This window comes from Tursiops truncatus, chromosome 10 (assembly GCF_011762595.2).
Source record: "Tursiops truncatus isolate mTurTru1 chromosome 10, mTurTru1.mat.Y, whole genome shotgun sequence".
NCBI classification, from domain to species: domain Eukaryota; kingdom Metazoa; phylum Chordata; class Mammalia; order Artiodactyla; family Delphinidae; genus Tursiops; species Tursiops truncatus.
Genome location: NC_047043.1, coordinates 25050823 through 25074709, shown reverse-complemented (window position 1 = coordinate 25074709; position 23887 = coordinate 25050823). Strand labels below are relative to the sequence as shown.

Below are 23887 nucleotides of genomic sequence, written 5' to 3'. Positions count from 1 at the left end.
TCAGCTGTGAGCATGACTCTCACCCACAGCACCAGGGAAGGGTCTGGACCAAAAACTCTTATGCCATCTATGGGATAGCACCAGCTGAAGAGGGATGGGAAAGCTAAGGGACTTGTTTTTAAGAAACAAGGGAAGCAGTAGGGACTAACTAGGAAGCTATTTCATAGGAACCAGACATTCTAGAGGATTCCAAGTTCCACCAGTCACATCCATGCCAGAAAACAAAATTGCTAATGAAAACTAAGTTATTTGTTTACTTGAGAAAGAAGCGAGATTCTAAGATATATGTCTTGCAAACCAACACTCAGAATGTGCACTAGGTAAATATATTTATTCTGTGGCACTAATACTCATTAAGAGTATGGACTGGGACTGCCTGGTTGTCTTCTTTTAAAAGAAATTAACTGATGCTAATTACAAGCCCCATTGGCGGGGTCAGCTTCCCAGTTCATAACAGAAGTGCTTCCATGTAAGCAACATAAGCATGCTCTCATGATGAAAACGTCATGTCAGTTAACTTAGTTCTAAGGAACGATTCACTGAGAACCTTACACTACACGTTAACAATGGTCACTCACTCAGAGAGGAAATGCCAAAAGATTCCACTTACCTTGGGTGGAACTTTGCATTGAATTCTTCGTGAATTGCTTGTGGTGACATTAATGGCACAAAACTGGGATCCAAATAAAACCAGGCTAACATCTTCCAAACTAGAGCCTCGGATGGTGGCCCAGAGCCCTCCTGTACAAAAGCAGCATTTTCAGATAGGACACACAGCCGTACAGACAGACAACAATTAATTATCCACAAGAGAAATAAATGAAATCAAAATATGAAACTCCTTAGTCAAAACAGAAGGCATGTTCAAACTGAAGAAAAAGACTAAAGTTAAAAATATAAACTACTAAATGAGATGGGAGATACAGTGACTGAAGGGCAGAGAGGAGGAGATATTTAAGACTAAAACATAGAGATAAAACACAGACGTGGAACAGAGAAGTAGAGTATCAATAGATGGTCTCTGGAAACTGCTTCTGCTCCAGATTTCTGAACATCATCCCTGCCAATTCGATAAAACATACTCTCTTCCCAAGAAACCAGTATAAGAGAGCAAGTATAAGACAGTAGATAGAGCAGGGGGCCCAGAGTCAGGGCTATAGACTGCTCTACCACTTAGAGCAGGTCATTTGCATTATTGTCCCTGAGTTCACTGGTCCTCATCTCCCTCAACTTTTTTTTTTTTTGGCCATGCCACTCGGCTTGCAGGATCTTAGCTCCCCGACCAGGGATTGAACCCGGCCCTCAGCAGTGAAAGCTCAGAGTCCTAACCACCGGACCACCAGGGAATTCCCTCTCCCTCATCTTTAAATGACAGCCTTAACCCTTCCAGCTTTGTGATTCGATACCACACAGACTATGTTCTGGTCTCCATAATGATATAGAAGGGACTGTCATTGTCACCAAGTGCTGCCAGGATTTCTGTACTGACCACTGAGGAGGAGCAACCACAGAAACCCCCATCTCCTCACCACAAACGTCAGTAAGAGAAGGAATGGCACCAATCGCACTGATACCACGGCACACAATACCATTTGGAGGACCAGCCCTTGATCCAGCTGATGGACAGGAAGCCCACTTATTGTTGATCAGCAACGATTCTGGTCTGCCATCTTTCCAGAAAGGGACATAAAAGAGGCAGTGAAGCCACCAAATAGAGACACATATCCCATGCCAGTGGGGAGAGGCCACAGAAGCAAGGTTGTCATTCCCCAATGTGTCAGGGTGAGAAAGGAAATTTATACAACCTGATGAAACTCTTGCAGGAGCATGTGACTAAGTGGAATGTTACCCTGAAGTTAAATATATAAACATGCCCTTAAGATTCAGGACAAGACTACAATAAACTTCTAAGTTAAAGAATAACATTGAGGAAGAGCCAACATACATTAGCAACATAAAAGATACAATATCTGGAAACAATCTTGACAAGAACAATTCAAGAGTATGAAGAAATGTGAAGAAAGCTTTGAAATGCTGCTGACAAACGTAACAGATGAGTTAAAACTTAAATAAGAAAACTAAAGTAAATGTACGGAAAGAGTGAACATTGTAAGGTGGCATATCTTTCTTTTTTTTTCTTTTTGAATTTTATTTTATTTATTTTTTATACAGCAGGTTATTAGTTATCTATTTTATACATATTAGTGTATACATGTCAATCCCAATCGCCCAATTCATACCACCACCACTACCACCACCCCACCTGCCACTTTCCCTCTTGGTGTCCATATGTTTGTTCTCTACATCTGTGTCTCTATTTCTGCCCTGCAAACTGGTTCATCTGTACCATTTTTTTAGATTCCACATATATGCGTTAATATACTATATTTGTTTTTCTCTTTCTGACTTACTTCACTCTGTATGACACTCTCTAGATCCATCCACGTCTCTATAAATGACCCAATTTCGTTCTTTTTTATGACTAATATTCCATTGTATATATTCCATTGTATATATTCCATTGTATAAACTTCTTTATCCATTCATCTGTCAATGGGCATTTAGGTTGCTTCCATGACCTGGCTATTGTAAATAGTGTTGCAATTAACACTGGGGTGCATGTGTCTTTCTGAATTATCGCTTTCTCTGGGTATATGCCCAGTAGTGGGGTTCCTGGGTCATAGGGTAGTTCTATTTTTAGTTTTTTAAGGAACCTCCATGCTGTTCTCCATAGTGGCTTATCAATTTACATTCCCACCAACAGTGCAACAGGGTTCCCTTTTCTCCACACCCTCTCCAGCATTTCTTGTTTGTAGATTTTCTGACGATGCCCTTTCTAACTGGTATGAGGTGATACCTCATTGTACTTTTGATTTGCATTTCTCTAATAATTAGTGATGTTGAGCAACCTGTCGTGTGCTTCTTGGCCACTGTATGTCTTCTTTGCAGAAATGTCTATTTAGGTCTTCTGCTCATTTTTTGATTAGGTTGTTTGTTTTTTTTACTATTGAGCTGCATAAGCTGTTTATATATTTTGGAGATTAGTCCTTTGTCCGTTGATTTGTTTGCAAATATTTTCTCCCATTCTGAGGGTTGTCTTTTTATTTTTGTTTTTATTTCCATTACTCTAGGAAGTGGATCAAAAAAAGATCTTGCTGTGATTTATGTCAAAGAGTGTTCTTCCTATGTTTTCCTCTAAGAGTTTTATAGTGTCCAGTCTTGCATTTAGGTCTCTACTCCATTTTGAGTTTATTTTTGTGTATGGTGTTAGAAGTGTGCTAATTTCATTCTTTTACATGTAGCTATCCAGTTTTCCCAGCACAACTTATTGAAGGGCTATCTTTTCTGCACTGTATATCCTTGCCTCCTCTGTCATAGATTAGTTGACCATAGGTGCGTGGGTTTATCTCTAGGCTTTCTATCCTGTTCCATTGATCTATATTTCTGTTTTTGAGCCAGTACCATACTGTCTTGATTACTGTAGCTTTGTAGTATAGTCTGAAGTCAGGGAGTCTGATTCCTCCAGCTCCATTTTTTTCCCTCAAGACTGCTTTGGCTATTTGGGGTCTTTTGTGTCTCCACACAAATTTTAAGATGATTTTGTTCTAGTTCTGTAAAAAACGCCACTGGTAATTTGATAAGGATTGCACTGAGTCTGTAGATTGCTTTGGGTAGTACTGTCATTTTCACAATATTGATTCTTCCAATCCAAGAACATGGTATATCTCTCCATCTGTTTGTGTCATCTTTGATTTCTTTCATCAGTGTCTTATAGTTTTCTGCATACAGGTCTTTTGTCCCCTTAGGTAGGTTTACTCCTAGGTATTTTATTCTTTTTGTTGTAATGGTAAATGGGGTTGCTTCCTTAATTTCTCTTTCTGATCTTTTGTTGTTAGTGTATAGGAATGCAAGAGATTTCTGTGCATTAATTTTGTATCCTGCAACTTTACCAAATTCATTGATTAGCTGTAGTAGTTTTCTGGTGGCATCTTTAGGATTCTCTATGTATAGTATCATGTCATCTGCAAACAGTGACAGTTTTACTTCTTCTTTTCCAATTTATATTCCTTTTATTTCTTTTTCTTCTCTGATTGCCGTGGCTAGGACTTCCCAAACTATGTTGAATAATAGTCATAAGAGTAGACAACCTTGTCTTGTTCCTGATCTTAGAGGAAATGCTTTCAGTTTTTCACCATTGAGAATGATGTTTGCTGTGGGTTTGTCATATATGGCCTTTATTATGTTGAGGTAGGTTCCCGCTATGCCCACTTTCTGGAGAGTTTTTATCATAAATTGGTGTTGAATTTTGTCAAAAGCTTTTTCTGCATCTATTGAGATGATCATATGGTTTTTATTCTTCAGTTTGTTAATATGGTGTATCACATTGATTGATTTGCGTATACTGAAGAATCCTTGCATCCCTGGGATAAATCCCACTTGATCATGGTGTATGATCCTTTTAATATGTTGTTGGATTCTGTTTGCTAGTATTTTGTTGAGGATTTTTGCATCTATACTCATCAGTGATACTGGTCCGTAATTTTTTTTGTAGAATCTTTGTCTAGTTTTGGTATCAGGATGATGAGTTAGAATGAGTTTGGGAGTGTTCCTTCCTCTGCGATTTTTTGGAAGGGTTTGAGAAGGATGGGTGTTAGCTCTTCTCTAAATGTTTGATAGAATTCACCTGTGAAGCCATCTGGTCCTGGACTTCTGTTTGTTGGAAGGTTTTTAATCACAATTTCAATTTCATTACTTGTGATTGGTCTGTTCATATTTTCTATTCCTTCCTGGTTCAGTCTTGGAAGGTTACACCTTTCTAAGAATTTGTCCATTTCTTCCAGGTTGTCTATTTTATTGGCATAGAGTTGCTCATAGTAGTCTCTTACGAAACTTTGTATTTCTGCGATGTCTGTTGTAACTTCTTTTTCATTTCTAATTTTATTGATTTGAGTCCTCTCCTTCTTTTTCTTGATAAGTCTGGCTAAAGGTTTGTCAATTTTGTTTATCTTCTCAAAGAACCAGCTTTTGGTTTTATTGATCTTTGCTATTGTTTTGTTTCTATTCCACTTATTTCTGCTCTGATCTTTATGATTTCTTTCCTTCTACTAACTTTGGGTTTTGTTTGTTCTTCTTTCTCTAGTTCCTTTGGGTGTCAGGTTAGATTGTTTATTTGAGATTTTTCTTGTTTCTTGAGGTAGGCTTGTATTGCTATAAACTTCCCTCTTAGAACTGCTTTTGCTGCCTCCCATAGGTTTTTGGATCGTCGTGTTTTCGTTGTCATTTGTCTCTAGGTATTTTTTGATTTCCTCTTTGATTTCTTCAGTGATCTCTTGGTTATTTAGTAACGTATTGTTTAGCCTCCATGTGTTTGTGTTTTTTACGTTTTTTTCCCTGTAATTCATTTCTAATCCCCTAGCATTGTGGTCGGAAAAGATGCTTGATATGACTTCAATCTTCTTAAATTTACCGAGGCTTGATTTGTGACCCAAGATGTGATCTATCCTGGAGAATGTTCTGTGTGCACTTGAGAAGAAAGTGTAATCTGCTGTTTTTGGATGGAATGTCCTATAAATATCAATTAAATCTATCTGGTCTATTGTGTCATTCAAAGCTTGTGTTTCCTTATTAATTTTCTGTCTGGATGATCTGTCCATTGGTGGAAGTGAGGTGTTAAAGTCCCCCACTATTATTGTGTTACTGTTGATTTCCTCTTTTACAGCTGTTAGCAGTTGCCTTATGTATTGAGATGCTCCTATGTTGGGTGCATATATATTTGTTATATCTTCTTCTTGGATTGATCCCTTGATCATTACATAGTGTCATTCCTTTTCTCTTGTAACATTCTTTAAGTCTATTTTATCTGATATGAGTATTGCTGCTCCAGCTTTCTTCTGATTTCCATTTGCATGGAATATTTTTTCTATCCCCTCACTTTCAGTCTGTCTGTGTCTCTAGGTCTGAAGTGGGTCTCTTGTAGACAGCATATATATGGGTCTTGTTTTTGTATCCATTCAGCAAGCCTGTGTCTTTTGCTTGGAGCATTTAATGCATTCATGTTTAAGGTAATTATCGATATGTATGTTCCTATTACCATTTTCTTAATTGTTATGGGTTTGTTTTTATAGGTCCTTTTCTTCTCTTGTGTTTCCCACTTAGAGAAGTTCCTTTAGGATTTGTTGTAGAGATGGTTTGGTGGTGCTGAATTCTCTTAGCTTTTGCTTGTCTGTAAAGCTTTTGATTTTTCCGTCAAATCTGAATGAGATCCTTGCCACGTAGAGTAATCTTGGTTTTAGTTTCTTCCCTTTCATCACTTTACATATATCGTGCCACTCCCTCTGACTTGTTGAGTTTCTGCTGAGAAATCACCTGTTAACCTTATGGGAGTTCCCTTGTATGTTGTCGTTTTTCCCTTGCTGCTTTCAGTAATTTTTCTTTGTCTTATTTTTGCCAATTTGATTACTATGTGTCTCAGCATGTTTCTCCTTGGGTTTATCCTGCCTGGGATTCTCTGTGCTTCCTGGACGTAGGTGGCTATTTCCTTTCCCATGTTAGGGAATTTTTCGACTATAATCTCTTCAAATATTTTCTCGGGTCCTTTCTCTCTCTCTTCTCCTCCTAGACCCCTATAATGCGAATGTTGTTGTGTTTAATGCTGTCCCAGAGGTCTCTTAGGCTGTCTTCATTTCTTTTCATGCTTTTTTCTTTATTCTGTTCCATGGCAGTGAATTACACCATTCTGTCTTCCAGGTAACTTATCCGTTCTTCTGCCTCAGTTACTCTGCTACTGATTCCTTCTAGTGTATTTTTCATTTCAGTTATTGTATTGTTCATCTCTGTTTGTTTGTTCTTTAATTCTTCTAGGTGTTTGTTAATTCTTCTAGTTCTTTGTTAAACATTCTTGCATCTTCTCGGTCTTTGCCTCCATTCTTTTTCCGAGGTCCTGGATCATCTTCACTATCATTATTCTGAATTCTTTTTCTGGAAGGTTGCCTATCTCCACTTCATTTAGTTATTTTTCTGGGGTTTTATCTTGTTCCTTCATCTGGTACAAAGTCCTCTGCCTTTTCATTTTGTCTGTCTTTCTGTGAATGTGGTTTCTCCTTCCACAGGCTGCAGAATTGTAGTTCTTCTTGCTTCTGCTGTCTGCCCTCTTGTGGATGAGGCTACCTAAGATGCCTATGGCGTACCTTTCTAAGTTAAACTAAAGCATCAATACAATCATGATAAAAATACAAAAAAAATTTTAATTTAAATTAGACATGCTGATTTTAAAATTCAATGAAAAATAAACAATAGCCAGAAAACAAAATTTCAAAAATAAGAGTGAAGGTCTTCTGCCAGACATTAAAATACCTTACAAAACAGTTATAATTGGGGAGATCAGGTGGCAGAGTAGGATGATGCAGAGCTCACCTCCCCCAACAAACACATCAAAATACATCTACATGTGGAGCAACTCACTGCAAACAACCTGGATGCTGGCAAAAAGGTTCTTCTACAACCAAGGCTGTAAGAAAATCCTCACAGAGTTGGGTGGGAAGGGAGGAGAAGCAATCAGCTCAGGACCCACACCCCTAGCAGGGGACACAGAAGAAAAGGGGGATATCTCAGGCTCGGGGACCCTCCCTGGGGAGTGAGGGGTTTGAGCCACATATTGGGCACCCCAACCGTAGGGCTCAACACCAGGAAGATGAGTCCTGAATTGTGTCCCCCTCAAAATTCATATGTTGTAGTCCTGGCCACTTGTACCTCAGAATGTGACCTTTTTTGGGAATAGGGTCATTACAGATGTACTTAGCTAAGACAAGGTCATATTGGAGTAGGGTGGGTCCTTAATTCAATATGACTAGTGTCCTTAGGAAAGGAAAATTTGGGCACATAAAAGACACAGGGAGAACACCATGTGAAGATAATGGCAGAGATCAGGGTGATGCTTCTACAACCCAAGGAATGCCAAAGATTGCCAGCAGACTACCAGAATCTTGGGGAGAGGCATGAAACAAATTCTTTCTCACAGGTTGTTGCAGAAGGAATCACCTCCACTGACATCTTGATACCAGACTTATAGCCTCCAGAACTGTGAGACAATAAACTTCTGTTATTTAAGCCATCTAGTTTGCAGTACCTCGTTAAGCAGCCCTAGAAAACTAATACAGACCCCTAACCCACACTATATACGAAAATTAACTAAAAATGAATCATACATCTAAATGCAAGAGCTAAAGCTATAAAACTCTTAGAAGAAAATATAGGCATAAATCTTGTGACATTGGATTAGGCAATCGTTTCTTAGATAGGACACCAAGGAACAAGCAACAACAATAAAATGATAAATATATATTTCTAAGAGATATTGCCCTAGTCCAACCCAACATTCTCTCTCCCCTGGATGGCTTCAGTAGCCTCCATCCTTGCCTCCCTACAGTATCTCCTCACACAGCAGCCTAAGTCAGATCATGTTGCTTTTGCACTTAAACTTTTCCAATGGCACCTGTCTTGCTCAGAATTAAAGCCAACATCCTTTCAGACTTCCCTGGCAGTCCAGTGGTTAGGGCTCTGAGCTTCCACTGCAGGGGGCGCAGGTTGAATCCCTAGTCAGGGAGCTAAGATCCCACGTGCCACACGGCATGGCCAAAAAACAACAACAACAAAAACCCAATATCCTTTCACAGCCTCTAAAGCCATATGATCTGCTCCCAGTCATCTCCTACCACCCCCCTCACTCAATTTATTCCAGCCACAGAAACCTCCTTGGTTGGAACAAGCTGAGCTCATTCTGACTTAAGATTTTATCATTTGGTGTTCCCTCTGCCTAGAATCTCCTCCAAGATTTCCCCAAGACTCATTCCTTCACTTCCTCCCTGTCTCCACCCTCCAGTGACATCCTTGTCATTTCTCCAGTGCCAGTGACCATCCTATCACAACCACCACTCCCTCTGTCACTATTCCCCTGATTTATTTTTCTCTTACACACTTACCTCCAGGAGAGCAGGGACTTTGTTTCAATTTATTGTATGCTCAACATTCATAGTGACTGGCACATAGTAAGAGCTAAATAAATTGTTGTCATTATTATTGTTGATAATAATTAAAAGTTGGAGAGGCAGTGACAATGCCATTCCCATTTGAAAGCTGAAGTGCCTCACAAGCGTCCACACCTTAGGACCTAACACACAGAAATGAACCAATTTTTTTTTTAATCCTTTTAAGGGCACTTGGCATATGGGCAAGTGGTGATTTGGAATATTACTGATCACATTATTACACATATTCATTACATACTCAACTGTTCTGTAAATTCCTTGTTGGTAGGACTCAGCCTGGTTCTCTTTAAATCCCCAATAGCGGTGTTGCTCAAACTGCCCTATTCATAGAAATTGCCTGAGGATCCTGTGAACATGCAGATTGATTAGGAGGTGAGAGATGGGGCCTGAGACTGCATTTCTAACAAACTCCCGGATGATGGAGATACCGCTGGTCCAGAACCACACTTTGAGAACCAAGGTCTTCAGCACCTGGCACAGGGCTTTCCGCAGGGTGGCTCAGTCAGTGTTGAGTGATGGATGGATGGATGGGCTGAATGATACTGGTTGGTACTAGGTAGGTGGCAGGGTGGAGGAAGGGTTCAGAGGGAAAGTTTAAATCCAGTAATAAAGTAGCAGCTAGAATCTCTCTCTCCTTCCGTTTCCCCTCAGTCATACCAGAGATTAATTTGGACCCACCCAACATTATCCCTTCTCTGAGTTTTCCATCTTTCACTAAAATACAGAGGGGTGGTGTACAGTCCTCCTAGACAAACCCTTCACCATGTATTGTTGGTATAGCATACCCTGACAGGGTAACCAACTCAACTCAGTTTGTCTGGGATTTTCCAAGTTTTAGCACTTAGAGTTCCATGTCCCAATTTTAACACTGAAAGTCTTGCATCCTGGGAAACCCCTCAGTCCCAGGAAACTGGGACAGTTGGCCAGTCTGCCTGTGTGAGTCACTCTGTGTAGAGGACAAAGCTGATTGAGTCACCTGTCTGCCCTGGAGGTACCTGCAGTCCAGTGGGGGAGTCGAGTGAGGAAGGAAGGTGTGGCCTGAACTGCAAAGATAACTTTATAGGAAGATCAAAGCCACTTATACATCTGGTGGGAAGACTCAAACCAATAGTTATTGGGTTAATATAGAGTGTGATCTTTCACTCTGAGCACCACAGACAATCTGGCTCCCTCCTTAAATCACTGAGAAATAAGGGCAAGCTTGTTCGGTTTTATGTGCAGAGAAGAAAAAAGCAGCCCTCTTGATTTACTCTATAAGGCCAAGTAAATTCAGAAATCAACTGTTCCTTTGAACAATGAATTTGTAGCCAGGAAACACTACTTTAATAAGTGTTCTAAGCCACGAATCTTTGGCCAACAGAATAAACAATGACAAAAATCCAAGGCATTAAGGAAAAATTTTTATGCTCTAAAAATCATATATTAACATATAAAGCATGAGTGTTCCTGAGATTCTTGCAGTCTGGCTGGGTTGTTTTAAACAGGCTGTGTCCCTCAGAAAGCCTGGGGAGAGCCTTGGTTGCCATGGCACTAAGACCCAATGCACGGGGCTGATGCTGGCAAGCCCTGCTGACCTCTCCATACCCCACTACTCAAATGGTAGTTGGCTTTGACTGCTAGCCAAGTATCCGAGTGTACGTCATTTTACAAACATTTGTGAAACACCCATTAAGTTCCTAGTGGGCCAGGCCTGTACTTCACATTTGCAAATGCTTTTAATTTTCAAGGGACTTTCCCACCTGTTGGCTCATTTTAATCTCACTCAAAACTAAGAGGTCTAAGCATTGTTCAGCCCATTGCCTGGGTAAGACAGCATGCTGAGGTAGAAGCAGCAGGAGCCTTGGCATCCCACAATCCTGGTTTGCATCCTAGCTCCACCTCTTTCCATCAGGAAGCCTTGGGGAAGTCACTCTTCTCTTAGAAATACTATTATCTCATCTGAAAAAATGTGGATAATAATTCCACCTTTCTAGCGGCTGTAAGCATTTAGGGTGTGCGACTACCTAGAACAGGTACTCAGTAAACGATCCTGTGCCCATCCTCATCACTGTTAGGAAACTAAGTCCCACAGAAGTATCTGAAACTTCTAAGGTCACACTTCTGATTTTGGCAGGCTGAAAACCCAGGCACATGTCCTAACTCCCCCTCCTAGTGTCATTTCCATTTGATCAGATTGTCCCAATGACTCAATGATTGACCCAGTGATGCCTGACGCCATCAGCCAAACTATGGTCCTTTAGGTGGCAAGTGAGTTCATTTAAGGGCTCCAATGTCTATTACTCATTGGAAGAAATGCTGATGGCAGAAAACAGAAAGCTGTGAATCACAGTGGCTACAGAATTTATTCCACGGCAGGACTAGATTCCTGCAGATGGGCAAGAATGCTAGCTTCAGAGGGTCAGATGCAAGGCAGGTGCCCCCGGATTACCAATGTCTGCAGCTCTGGAAGGCTCCACAGCATCCAGTCTGGGCTCCACGTTTAGGAAGAGGCCTCCTCCACTGGCATTGATGGCAAGACCAGAGGGTCTCACCAACACTGAAATCTGATGCACTCCAACGGGCAGCAGGCCTGTCTGACACACCACATTCGTTTGGTTTGAGAAAATAACTTTGCAACTTGTTTTGTTCACTGTAACCTGCAAGGCCTCGGAGTCACCAGAGAAACCACTTCCAGTAATATAGACCAGTAGGTCAATGTCATCTTAAAAGAAGAAAGAAATTAAAAGAAAGAAATCATTTCTCAGTGATATCACTCCATTTACAAGAACTCTATCAAATGTTCATTCCCTCTCACCTTCCTCTCCCAAAATTCAAGGAATTAAATGCTGACTCATGTATTGGAATCTATATTGATTTTAATAGCGTAGAGCCCTCATCTTAAACTTTCTCAAACTAGTGATGAGAAATCACTAGTCAACAAAAAATGGGGAAAAAAATAAAAATAAAGAAAATTTCAAAACAAGGGACAAAGAGAATACAACATTTTTTTTTTTTTTTGTGGTACGCGGGCCTCTCACTGTTGTGGCCTCTCCCATTGCGGAGCACAGGCTCCGGACGCGCAGGCTCAGCGGCCATGGCTCACGGGCCCAGCCGCTCCGTGGCATGTGGGATCTTCCCGGACCGGGGCACGAACCTGTGTCCCCTGCATCGGCAGGCAGACTCTCAACCACTGTGCCACCAGGGAAGCCCAACATTTTAAGTCATCAAAAATCCACCATTTCAGGACTTCCCTGGCAGTCCAGTGGTTAAGACTCTGCACTTCCACTGCAGGAGGCACAGGTTCGAACCCTGGTCAGGGAACTAAGATCCCACGTGCCACACGACGCAGCCAAGAAATTAAAAAAAAAAAAAAATCCACAATTTCAAATCATAACCATTTCATTTAGATTGGCTAAAAAATTCACCTTCTGCTGCATCACTCAACATCCACCCCATGAACGGACACACCTTCTACCCACACATCACCAGGTACACGGCCTCCAACAAGTCACTCTCAGTCTAAAGTTCACGCACAGAAATAGACCCACAGACATAGAAGACAAACTTATGGTTATCAGAGGGGAAAGAGGTGGGGGAGGGACAAATTAGGAGGTTGGGATTAACATATACACACTACTATATATAAAACAGATAAGGACCTAACGTATAGCACAGGGAGCTATACTCAATATTTGTAATAACCTATAAGGGAAAAGAATCTGAAAAAGCATATATATATATATATATATATATATATATACACATATATATTCAGTTATATATATATATATAACTATATATATATAATATATATATAGTATATATATAGTTATATATATAATATATATAATATATAATATTATAATATATATAATATATATAATATATATAATATATATATATATATATATATTATAATATATATACTATATATAATATATATATTATATATATATTATATATATATTATATATTATATAATATATATTATATATTATATATTATATATATTATATATTATATATATTATAATATATTATATATAATATATATTATATATATAATATATATTATATATATTATATTATATATATTATATATATAATATATATATTATATATATTAATATATTATTATATAGTATATATAATATATAATTATTATTATATATTATATATATTATATATAATATATAATATATAATATATTAATATATATATATAATTATATATTATATTTTATTATATAATATATTATATATTATATAATATATTAATATATTATATAATATATAATATATTATATATATTATATAATATTATATAATATTATATATATATATATATATATATAACTGAATCCCTGTACTGAAACTAACATGACATGGTAAATCAATTATACTTCAAAAAAAAAAATAAAAAATAAAGTTCACGCCCATCTCAATGCCAAGTGCACATCATACCGAGGGCATACCACACAGAGTGGACCCGGGGAGTTGACCCTTCAAGGTATTGGAAGGAACAGGAACCTGAACAATAAGCTGGTATGTCATTCACTCGCACAACCACCTAGAAAAGACAAAAGCATTAAAAGCAAACGTACATGTTTCATATGCTCCAGCGTATTAATAAAGTACTTGTAAAGTTTGCCCAAATTAAAATGTGTTAATGATTTACTTATTCTCTTTTTTTTCCTTCTATTTTCCAGTAATAGACCCTAAATTGTAAAGCATGACTCCAAACATGTTAGGCTTTTTTAAAACGATGGTAAATAAGCGGAGACCTAACATTTTTGCAATTAAATATGTTCAATCTGGAGTAAATTCCCTCTCTGTCACATAGAAGTAAATTCAAACTGAGTGAGAACTTTTTATCACTTTATATTTTCAACTGAGTACCTACTTCCTGTGAAAAGCCCTGTCTTTGCTGGTAAATGCCAGTGAAGTAGGCACCTCTGTTCTACCATTGCTACATGGATGTGTAACTGAAGATCAGAGTGTATTTGGACATTTGGCTTGGGGTCTTTTTTATCCTAAAATGGGAGGTCCCCAAGAATACATTATATGTCTTTTCCTCTCACTGGGACTAAGGTTAATCTAATAGAACTCTACAATACTTGGAGATAAGAAAGGCGAAAAAGATTGAACTCTGAATCTCTACATATAAAATAAGGATTAAAAAGCACACACACTATATTTATGATAGTGTTTGCTTATAAGGGAAGGGGTACTGGGATGGCATGAAGGCACAGGTGATAAGAAATTCTTCATCTGTAGTGTTTCACGTTATTCATAAAGACCAAAAATAAAATAAAATAAATACATCAAATGTTGGCAATTGTTAATCCTCATTTGGGTACCCAGGTGTTGGTTATATTATTCTTTATAGTTTTGCATTTCAAAATTGTCTCTAATTAAAACCAGATGACTTATAACAAGAGTATGGGCAGATGGGAAATAGCAAAGGACATTTTAAGAGAAAAGGGGTTGACTTAGCTCATTTACTTTCCAAGGCCACTGTGTGGAGGTATAAGTCATATGTAGCTAGAGAGGTTCTCTATTTTTGGTACCATAGTAGCATCAATAATTATAATAACAGGATGCTGTATTTACAAAGCACTTATATTTTCAGCGTACTCTCCATACCCTGTGGAGGTAGAAAAGCACGGCCACAGCTCTCTCTGTTTTGCGAATTAGAAAGCTGACCTTTAGGATTGGTCCACATTACAAATCAGGAGGGGCTGCAGTAGACCTGAAACTAGTATTTCACTTTGGGTGGCCCATCCGCTCTCACCTGAGTGTACTGGTTGGCAGTGACCAACATGTCTCCAAATATGGGTCCAAGGAAGACTCCACCATCATATACCACACGAGTGGTTACAGCAGGGCTAACTCCCGTTAGGTTTTCATCAGATACCTAAGATGGTTACAGTTCTGGTGAATTCTGCCATGGAATCAAGTCTAATCTTGCTTAAAACAAATAACAAAGGGTGTTTTCACATTCTGTTTAAGATAATCAGATAGCTACAAAGTGAAAATGGAGAGACAGGGGCTTGAAATCTAGTAACCTAATAGTAAGTAATGGCTAATGAAAGCCCCAGTAGACTAGAAGAATATTTATATGCAAGTAGAGTTACCCAAAAAAATGCACACTATACTGATCTTCTAAGTCTTGAGATATTTTGTTTCCATGTGCTTTTCTATTTTACAAGTTTTCAATCCAAAATATTAAAATAAAATGTCTGGAAACAAGTGCCATGAGATGACTCCTATCCTTCCTCCATCTCCACCCAAGGATTTTTTTTGAAAACCAGATGACCTGCAATACCAAACAACAAGAATAAAATTTCATCTCGGGTTTCACTTCATAAAACCAAACGCTAGATGATCATTAGATTATTTTTTAAAACCCTAAATATGCAAGAGCATCTGGTTTTGTCATTATCCAAAGACAGCAAATCCTTTCCTAAACTTCCTTCTGCTGTGCCATCTGCCTCCATGATAATCTAAGTCAATCACATCTGCTTAAATTATGCAATAACAGATGTGGAATTATTGTATGCTGGACACTGACCAACAACTTCTCTACCTACATCAAGTTAGAAAAGGTGATGTTGGGTTTAAACTGCTTTATCAGGAATATGAGATATAAAATACGTCTTGAAAACTTTCAGAAAGATCATTGAACCCCTTTACTTGAATATTCCAACAAAATTCACAAATCATGACAGTTTTCATTCATATAATTCTGATTTTTTTTCACAAAATTGCTCCAGAGCACTAAATCCACAAAACCAAAAGGGATACCATACATACCCTTATAAAGCTGGGCAAGTCCCCAACCTGGTTGGACCAGGAGAGAGTCCACACATGTTCATAGCAAGACTTTAGATCCTCCGTCACAGTGAAGTCACTGACATTAAGGTACCTAGATGTGAAGTCATCAGCGTTGGTTTGTAAGAGCTTTTGGAGGTGACTAGCTGAGATGTGCACAGGGACAGCTGTGGGAGAAGGTCATGATATAAAACGTACAGGACACTAATTAGTCCACCTTGCAGCATCTCATCATCAAAACAGCAGAGAATACACATCAGAATGCCTACTACACATGCAGAGACCATCAAGTTCAAGAAAATCCTCAGTCCAGTTAAGCCATTTTTAGGGCAAATATAAGTAGGTGCTCACTTTTTATATCATGGTCCCTTTAATCAGCATCACATCTCTCAAGCAGAGAACACAATCGCATCAGACAAACCTATCTCAACTGTCAACTCAAAATGTAAATTCCAGACACCCTGGTAATCCCTGAAAGTCTAATTAAATATTGGGTTTTCCCCAGAAAAATTTAGCTGGCCCTGTGAACAGGGAAAAGTTGGCCAGCCACCTTTCACAAGGAGTAGGGAAGGCACAAAGCAGCTGACACCCATAAAAACTTAGCCAACCAAGCTGAGGAATGTTGGCATTGAACTTCGGTTTCTCCATTACAATTTGCTTTAAGTCCAACCACCTGCTTCCCCATCTCACATCCCCGCAGAGAAATAACAGCACTTTGGGCTTAAGCCTTGCTGTGTTTGAACGCTGTTTCATGCTTTACCAAAAGTTTCCATTTCCTTAGGTATCCCAACATCTCTGTGAGGCGGGTCATCTAAATATCCTAATACCTCCTTGGGAGATGAAGAAAATGAAACCCAGTGTGATTCAGAAGCCTGTCAACCAAGTGAGAGGGGTTTAGATTAAAACCCAGGTTGCCTTCTACCTACTCAAGAGCTTTCCTTTTGAATCTCACACTGCCCTGGAGTGTTGGTGAAATACCACTGTATTTCCAAAATGCAAACAAAATTCTCATCTTTTTTGAAAAGATTTTATATGCCATTTGAGGGCCATTTCAAATGGCCAGGTGAAGGCTGGCTTTCCCCCCAGTTGTTCTACAGGCAGTGATGTAAGGAATATCAGCAACAGGATATGACAGCAGGAAAAGTCTCTCTACAGACAGGCTGCAGCTTTCTCATTAGTGAGAAGGGAAACAGCACAGTAGTGGGCTTCATAGAGGCAGGGCTCTGATGAACTTATTCACCCACTTATCAGACTCCAATAGCCCAGGGGCCATCAACTTTTCCTAATTTGCCCTACTAGAGTAAAAACTCCACTCCATTCCTCCAGCCAAGAAGATTCTTTGCAAGTCCAGCATCTTTCTGCTTGAGGACAGAAGACTCCTGGACCATTTGCCAATTTTTTTTTTTTTTTTTTTTAGGTACGCGGGCCTCTCACTGCTGTGGCCTCTCCCGTTGTGGAGCACAGGCTCCAGACGCGCAGGCTCAGTGGCCATGGCTCATGGGCCCAGCTGCTCTGCGGCATGTGGGATCTTCCCGGACCGGGGCATGAACCCGTGTCCCCTGCATTGGCAGGCGGACTCTCAACCACTGCGCCACCAGGGAAGCCCATGTGCCAATTTTTATACAGCCATTCTTGAGTTCTCCTGAGCCTCCTTTCTGATTCCCCTATGTTTTTACCAAATAAATAACATATTATAATCACGTCTAATCCTGTCCTTTGTGAGATGTGTATGTACTTGAAGATTTAGAAACTGTTCTACCCTCATCGCAGCTGAAAGCTCTTTCTACATGTGTTATGATTCCTAAAATCCTCAATATCATGTGGCGTCACTGTGGAGTTTAATTTGGAAGGGCCGCGGCTACCATGGATTTTGGCCTAGGAAACTCCAGAGAGAAGAAGACCGAACTGAGAAGCAAAGACTGAAGTTCATACCTGGACCCTGCCATCAACTATTTTTATGAGCTTTGGGCAAGCCTGAGTATAGTGGGCTGAATGGTGGCCCTCAAAAAGATATGTCACTGCCCTGATCCCAGGAAACTATGAACATTACTTTATAAAGCAAAAGATGTGGTTAAGGATCTTGAGAAGAGGAGTTCATCCTGGATTATCCAGATGGGCCCTAAACGCACTCATACACAGACGAGGAAGAGACAGTGTGACCAGGGAGGCAGGGGTTGGAGTGATGCGCCCGCAGCCAAGGGATGCTGGCAGCCACCAGATGCTGCGAGAGGCAGGGAACAGATCCTCCCCTAGAGCTTGAGGAGGGAGAGTGGCCCTGACAACAACTTGACTGTGGACTCTGACCTCCAGAACTGGAAGAGAATAAATTTCTGTCGTTTTAAGCCACCAAGGTTGTATAATTTGCTATGACAGCCCCAGGAAGCTAATCCACTCAGTTTCCACATCTACAAAACTGAAAGATTGGGATATTAACAATGATATGCTGTTGTTATTGTCCAGATCTTTAACTTTAAGAAGGTCATTCTCAGACACTGGAAAACAAAATAACTTTAAGACTGTCACCCTGCCTGGCAGGATGTTGTCAAATGAGAAACACTGCACTCCCAATGGCCCCTTTACCAGGAATCACTGTGTGAGAAAGCTGGATGCGAAAGTGTCCTCCTAAAGGTGGACTTGCCCTCTGTAGTCTCTGTGTTGTCACCTGGACCAACCCGGATCCTTCTTCTGCTCCTTCAGTGGGCACAGAGCTGTGACATACCAGAAGCAAAGCATTAGCCATGGGGACCCTCCAGCAGCTGCTCCAGACAGAACATAGCTCCATCTCAAAGACCAACGGTCTCCCATGTTTCCAGACCATGAGCTCAAGCTCCCAAGTACTGGGCACCCCTCTCCCATCACAGCAGAGGAAATGTAAGGTAAATATGAGGGTTCTTTAGGGCATTCCACAGTTCCCCTCTATTGATCCTGGAAGCACAGGGATGCAGAGCAAAGAGTGGTAACTCTGGTCCTCACAGCTTTGGTCCTGATGCAGAGTGGAAGGAGAACCCATTTGCACAGTCAGATGAAAACTTGGGCCCTAGTCCACAGATCCTCTGCACTCAGTATCCCCAGCAGAAACAGGCCACTCCATCTAGTGCAGTCCTTATCCAGCACCTGTATGCAAACACACTGCCTGACTAATCCTGCTTTTAATACAATAAATAAGTCAAATAAATCATGACACACCATGAGATGGAATACTATTCAGCCATTAAAAACCATATCTAGAAGCAGGCTTAATGAAATGGGGAAATATTCCATTTATACCAGTAGGTGAAAAGGGCATGTTACAAATATAGTGTCTTATGTGTGGTCCCAATCTGAGATTTAAAAAGCAAACATATACATGTATATATGCATATAAAAACTGCCTGGGGAAAAAGGCTGTTAGAATATGGATCCAGTGCATTAACAGAAGCTATCTCTGAGCAGAGGGATTCTGAGTGCTTTGTAACTTTTCCTAAGTGTTTTTCTGTATTTTCCTAATTTTCAACAACAAACGAGTGATTTCAATCAATAATATTACCTAAGTGCTACATATTGATGTGCATACTTAAACCATACAGAAGATACTATCTGTTTTGGGGGCCACTCTGAAGGTTGTCCTGACTTGCTCAAGCTGGAGGCTTCCAGAAGGAACTAAGGGACTTGAGAAAAACTCAGAAAGGGAGGTTGTGGGAATTCCCTGGCGATCCAGTGGTTAGGACTCTGCGCTTCTACAGTAGGGGGCACGGGTTTGATCCCTGGTCAGGGAACTATGATCCCAAATGCCACGCGGCCAAAAAAAAAAGGAGGTTGTGAGGACCCCTCTAAGTGTGGACCTAAATTACACTCCATCATTTCAGAGTTAATAACTACATAATTCACTAGGTTTGGAGCACAGGACCACGGGCTGGGTAATCTGACAGCTCCCTCTCCACCATTGAAGCTCTTTCCCTCCTTCATTCTATTGATGATTTCCGTGTCTGTCCTGCCCAGAGGCCCATGAAACACTAAGTCAAGGAAAATGGAGCACAGATTCAAGGTTTCTTTGCCTACTTTTCACACACTGTCCAAAGCATAGTATAAGTAGGAGAACTCATTTCGAAACATGTTAGAAAGAGATGGGAGGAAAAAAGAAATTTTAAAGACAGGGCATCTCAATTCTTCCCATCCTACTTGGATTTTAGTGAAAATTTAAAAGAACAAATTACAGCATACATGTGTTCCAAGAGCTTGGAGAAGACTTGATTCTTAGTTACTGCTTTGTAAACTGTGGCCAGAGAGGTTTGATTATTGAAGAACCAATGCTTATGGCGCTCTAGTGCCATCTGGTGGTGAGCTCTTAGAACTGGCTGGTTTTGTTCCTTTGGCTATTTCCTTTGGCCTCAAATGATTCCAGTAAGATTAATATATGGGGAATGGAAGGAGAGGAACAAGGTTTTCCTCTCGAACAGTGGTAATGTGAACCTCTGAAAAGCATAAAAATACAACTACCTGTAAACAAATTCACTAGGAACTAGTTCTCAAAATGTAGTCCCCAGATGAACAGAATCAGCATTGCCTGGGAACTCATTAGAAATGCAAACTATCAGGTCCTGCCTCAAACCTACTGAACTATGATGGTGTGGTTAGGGGCCAGCAATTTGTGTTTTAACACAACCTCCAGGTAAGTCTGATACGGCATTCTTAAGACTGAGAACTATTGCTTTGAGCAACACGGCAGGTAGCTTTTCCTGATAAAAAGTCTCACCTCTGTGTCTTCTAAGGGCAGTTAACAATTTTAAGCAAGGATAGGTGAGCAAAGATGGTTCCCTACCTTGCAGTGATGAGCGGGAGCTCCAAGCCACACCCTGCCAACCAGGAGGTCACACTGTAGACAGGAGGGGATCCCACCACAGAGAGCAATTCCAGCAGATTCCCGCCAGGGCGAGCTGTTCCAGAGTCAGCCTGAGAAACTAGAGACCAATGATCCAATCATTATCAAGTAAATCAAGATGGAAGACCTGCTGTGTGGAAGGTCCCCGTTGGAGAGGCTGAGTTACTCACATCCCAGCATACACTTAAAGCAGAGATTCCTACGTACCTGCTGCCAGGAAAAGGAAGAGGAAGTAGGAATTTAGTTGCAAAAGGAAACTGCAAGGTCATGGTATATGGAGACGATGACTAATTCCACAGCAGAGTTCAGTAAGCCCCAAGTGAGCCAAGCATCACTGCCTGTATCATTGGAGGTTCCCACCACGACACCGCCACACATACACACAGCTCATCTATGGCAGTGTGGACTGCCCCCTTTCCTCCTTTTCTTCCCAAAGCCTGGTAGCTCCAGGAACACAAGCTGATCCCCCTTGGGAACACTGAACACACAAAGCACATACTAGAGGTACTTGAGTTTTATCCGCAGCATGGCGTCAACATGTGTGCAGAGAGAGTGCAAGCTTTAAGATGGACCAGTGTTCAAATCCTTATTTTCCGCTTCTATTGGGTTACTATTTGGCTAATCACTATAACCTCTGTACGACTCTGTTTTCTCATTGATAAAGTGGGACTCATGACAGGTATCAGTCTGCATGGCAGGGAGAGTTTAGTGAGATGGCAGGTTTAAATGACCAGCAAATATAGTTTAATATCCTCTTTTCCTCCTACCAGGCACCATGTAAAGGCAGCTTCTTTTCCAAGTCTGGACAATCGAGGCAGTCTTTGCAGGCCCAATGCTGAGCACAATGCCAGGCACAGAGTAAGGGCTCAATAAATGTTTATTTGCTCAGCTGAGTATGGAGTCATTGAAGGTTTGGCTCTGGTGTCAACCATCTCTGGGTTCCAATATCCCCCACATACCAGCTGATTTGAGGCAAGACACTTAGTATCCTGTCAGCTTTGGTTTCCTCATCTATAGAGTGGGGATCACGGGACCATCTCATGGGGTTCTGAGAATTAAGTGAGAAATATTTGGGAGCTACCACTAGATGAAAAGAACTTTCACAGAGGACATTCGGTGGGAGAATATAACCAAGTGTTAAGCTGATCAGATAAATGTCAGACAATTAACCATGACTATGGAGCCCTACTGTGTAGAGTTTATGTTATCATTAAATAATACTCACAGGAAACTTGTGGCCATCAGGACGACTGGACAGTGGGAATCAGACGGTTTTACCCAAGCCATCTCCCATCTTTCTTGTCTCTGCCTCCCTGCTCCCCTCCCACCTCACCCTTACATGGCTCCAGATACTGGAGCATTTGGTGGCAAAGCGGTGATGGCAGTGAGAAAGGATTCTGGATCCTGGGCCTTGAGGGTTTGGGAAGGATAAAGGGAAATGACACCTATTATCCAGTCCTGAGTTTCCCAGTCCAGTCAGTGGGTTCGAGTGCACGCTGTAATGATCCCCTCAGTGCTCTGGGAATCTGGGTAGCACTTGGGGTCACCAAAGGCCCCAGCCAGTTGTCTTGGGCACCAAGAAACTCAGATGGTTACCCCAGCACACCATTTGAATATTATTTTCTGTGTGTCAGAACACAGAGTTTGAAATAAGCAATGACACATTCTGACCCAGATACCCCCAAAACACTCACATCACTGAAACAGATAAGAGATGGAATTCTGAAGAGTATCAAAGATGATGTATTTTCAGGGCTGAAAGAGAGTTCTCCTACCCCACCCCCCACCTCCACACTCCCCTGCCCCCAGCTCTACAACTTCCAGGCAAAAGATTAAAAAGCTGCACACTTGAAAATCAGAATGCAAATGCCTGTTCCATACTTTTCTCCTTGGAGAGAGAAAAACAGAGAAGCTATGAGAAGCAGGAAAGCCGAGCCCCAGAGTCACAAGGGATTTGACAGAAAAGAGAGAGGGAACAAAGTTGGAAGCCTGGAGGCCCTGCGAGCAAACCACCATCTGTCTGGGCTTCTGTTCCCAGGGTGTGCGTCTGTCCCCAGGGTGTGCGTCACACGTGGCCTCAGGAGAACCCCTGATGAGCACCTTGCCCTTAAGACAAGCAAAGCCAGGTGAGAGCACTGCACCCAAGAGAGGTCAAGGGACTTTGTGCAGAGAGGGGCCAGGCCTCAGCTCTGAGTGATGTGTGAGAGGAACCAGATAGGGAGAAGGAAAGACGAGGCTGTTCTCATGCGGATGCGGTGACCCTCCAACTCCCACCGAGTCTGTCCTAAGGATTGTAAATCAGACTTGTGGCCCATTTACAGGGCCAGATATTGCTGTGTTCCTTATAGCATTTTGTATGACAGATATTAACAGATGGAGAGATGGAGAAATCCTGCTGGCCTAACAACAGTAATGATAATAGTACTAATAATTGATTACACTTATTGAACACTTACTAGTCAGGACCCATGATGAGCGCTTTACACTATACTTCAGTTATTCTTCATAGTAATCCAATGGGGTAGGGCCCTCATTAAGCCCATTTTATGCATGAGAAAACCAAGGGCCCTCAGCAAGAAAGTGGTAAAATTGGGGTAAGATCACAGACACCCAAAGCAAGAACAAGCATTGGAATAAATAGGAGGGGAAAAAGGAACTAGTTAGAGAGATATGGGGGCCAAGGACACAGAATTCCAACTCCATCTTCTCTCCAGGATCGAGGCAAGAAAGATGGAGAATCATATGTTCTCCCACCATTAACAGAAAAGCAGCCCCTCCAGAAAAGTTCAAAGACAGCATTTGATGGACAGGTCCGTGGAGGAGACTGGATTTGATAATCACCTGTTAGGTTTGTGTCTGCAATAATAATCTCATCCACATAGAACACGTCCATCTCCGGAGACAAAGGGAGGAGGTCAATCTGATGAACCAGCACTGGGGAGTTTGTGGGAGGTGGCTGGAGCTGCACGGAGCGATGCACACACGTCTTCCAGAGGTCGGTGCAGGCGAACTGCCAGCTGAAAACAAGCGCAGAGCAGAAACAGGCCTCCTGTGAGCACCACAGTTCTCTCTCCTGAGAGCCCCAGTTCTCTAACCTGGGCCTGAGGACCATGCAGTCAGGAGACCCAATCCATCATGGCTGCCACAGTACAAGCATCCATCCAAGATGGGCTC

At 41.0% G+C, this 23887-nt stretch overlaps 1 protein-coding gene across 1 annotated transcript in view; it reads right to left on the bottom strand.

The window, feature by feature from the left end:
- PKHD1 (PKHD1 ciliary IPT domain containing fibrocystin/polyductin) overlaps nt 1–23887 on the bottom strand; it is a 424868-nt gene that overhangs the window by 369131 nt on the left and 31850 nt on the right. Inside the window, exons 20-27 of the mRNA XM_033864110.1 lie at nt 23555–23730; nt 20654–20792; nt 18436–18563; nt 15838–16022; nt 14816–14938; nt 13486–13591; nt 11473–11745; nt 611–741 (exon numbers count right to left, since the gene is read on the bottom strand). Coding sequence (XP_033720001.1) covers nt 611–741; nt 11473–11745; nt 13486–13591; nt 14816–14938; nt 15838–16022; nt 18436–18563; nt 20654–20792; nt 23555–23730 — 1261 coding nt within the window. The remainder of the gene's footprint in view (nt 1–610; nt 742–11472; nt 11746–13485; nt 13592–14815; nt 14939–15837; nt 16023–18435; nt 18564–20653; nt 20793–23554; nt 23731–23887) is intronic.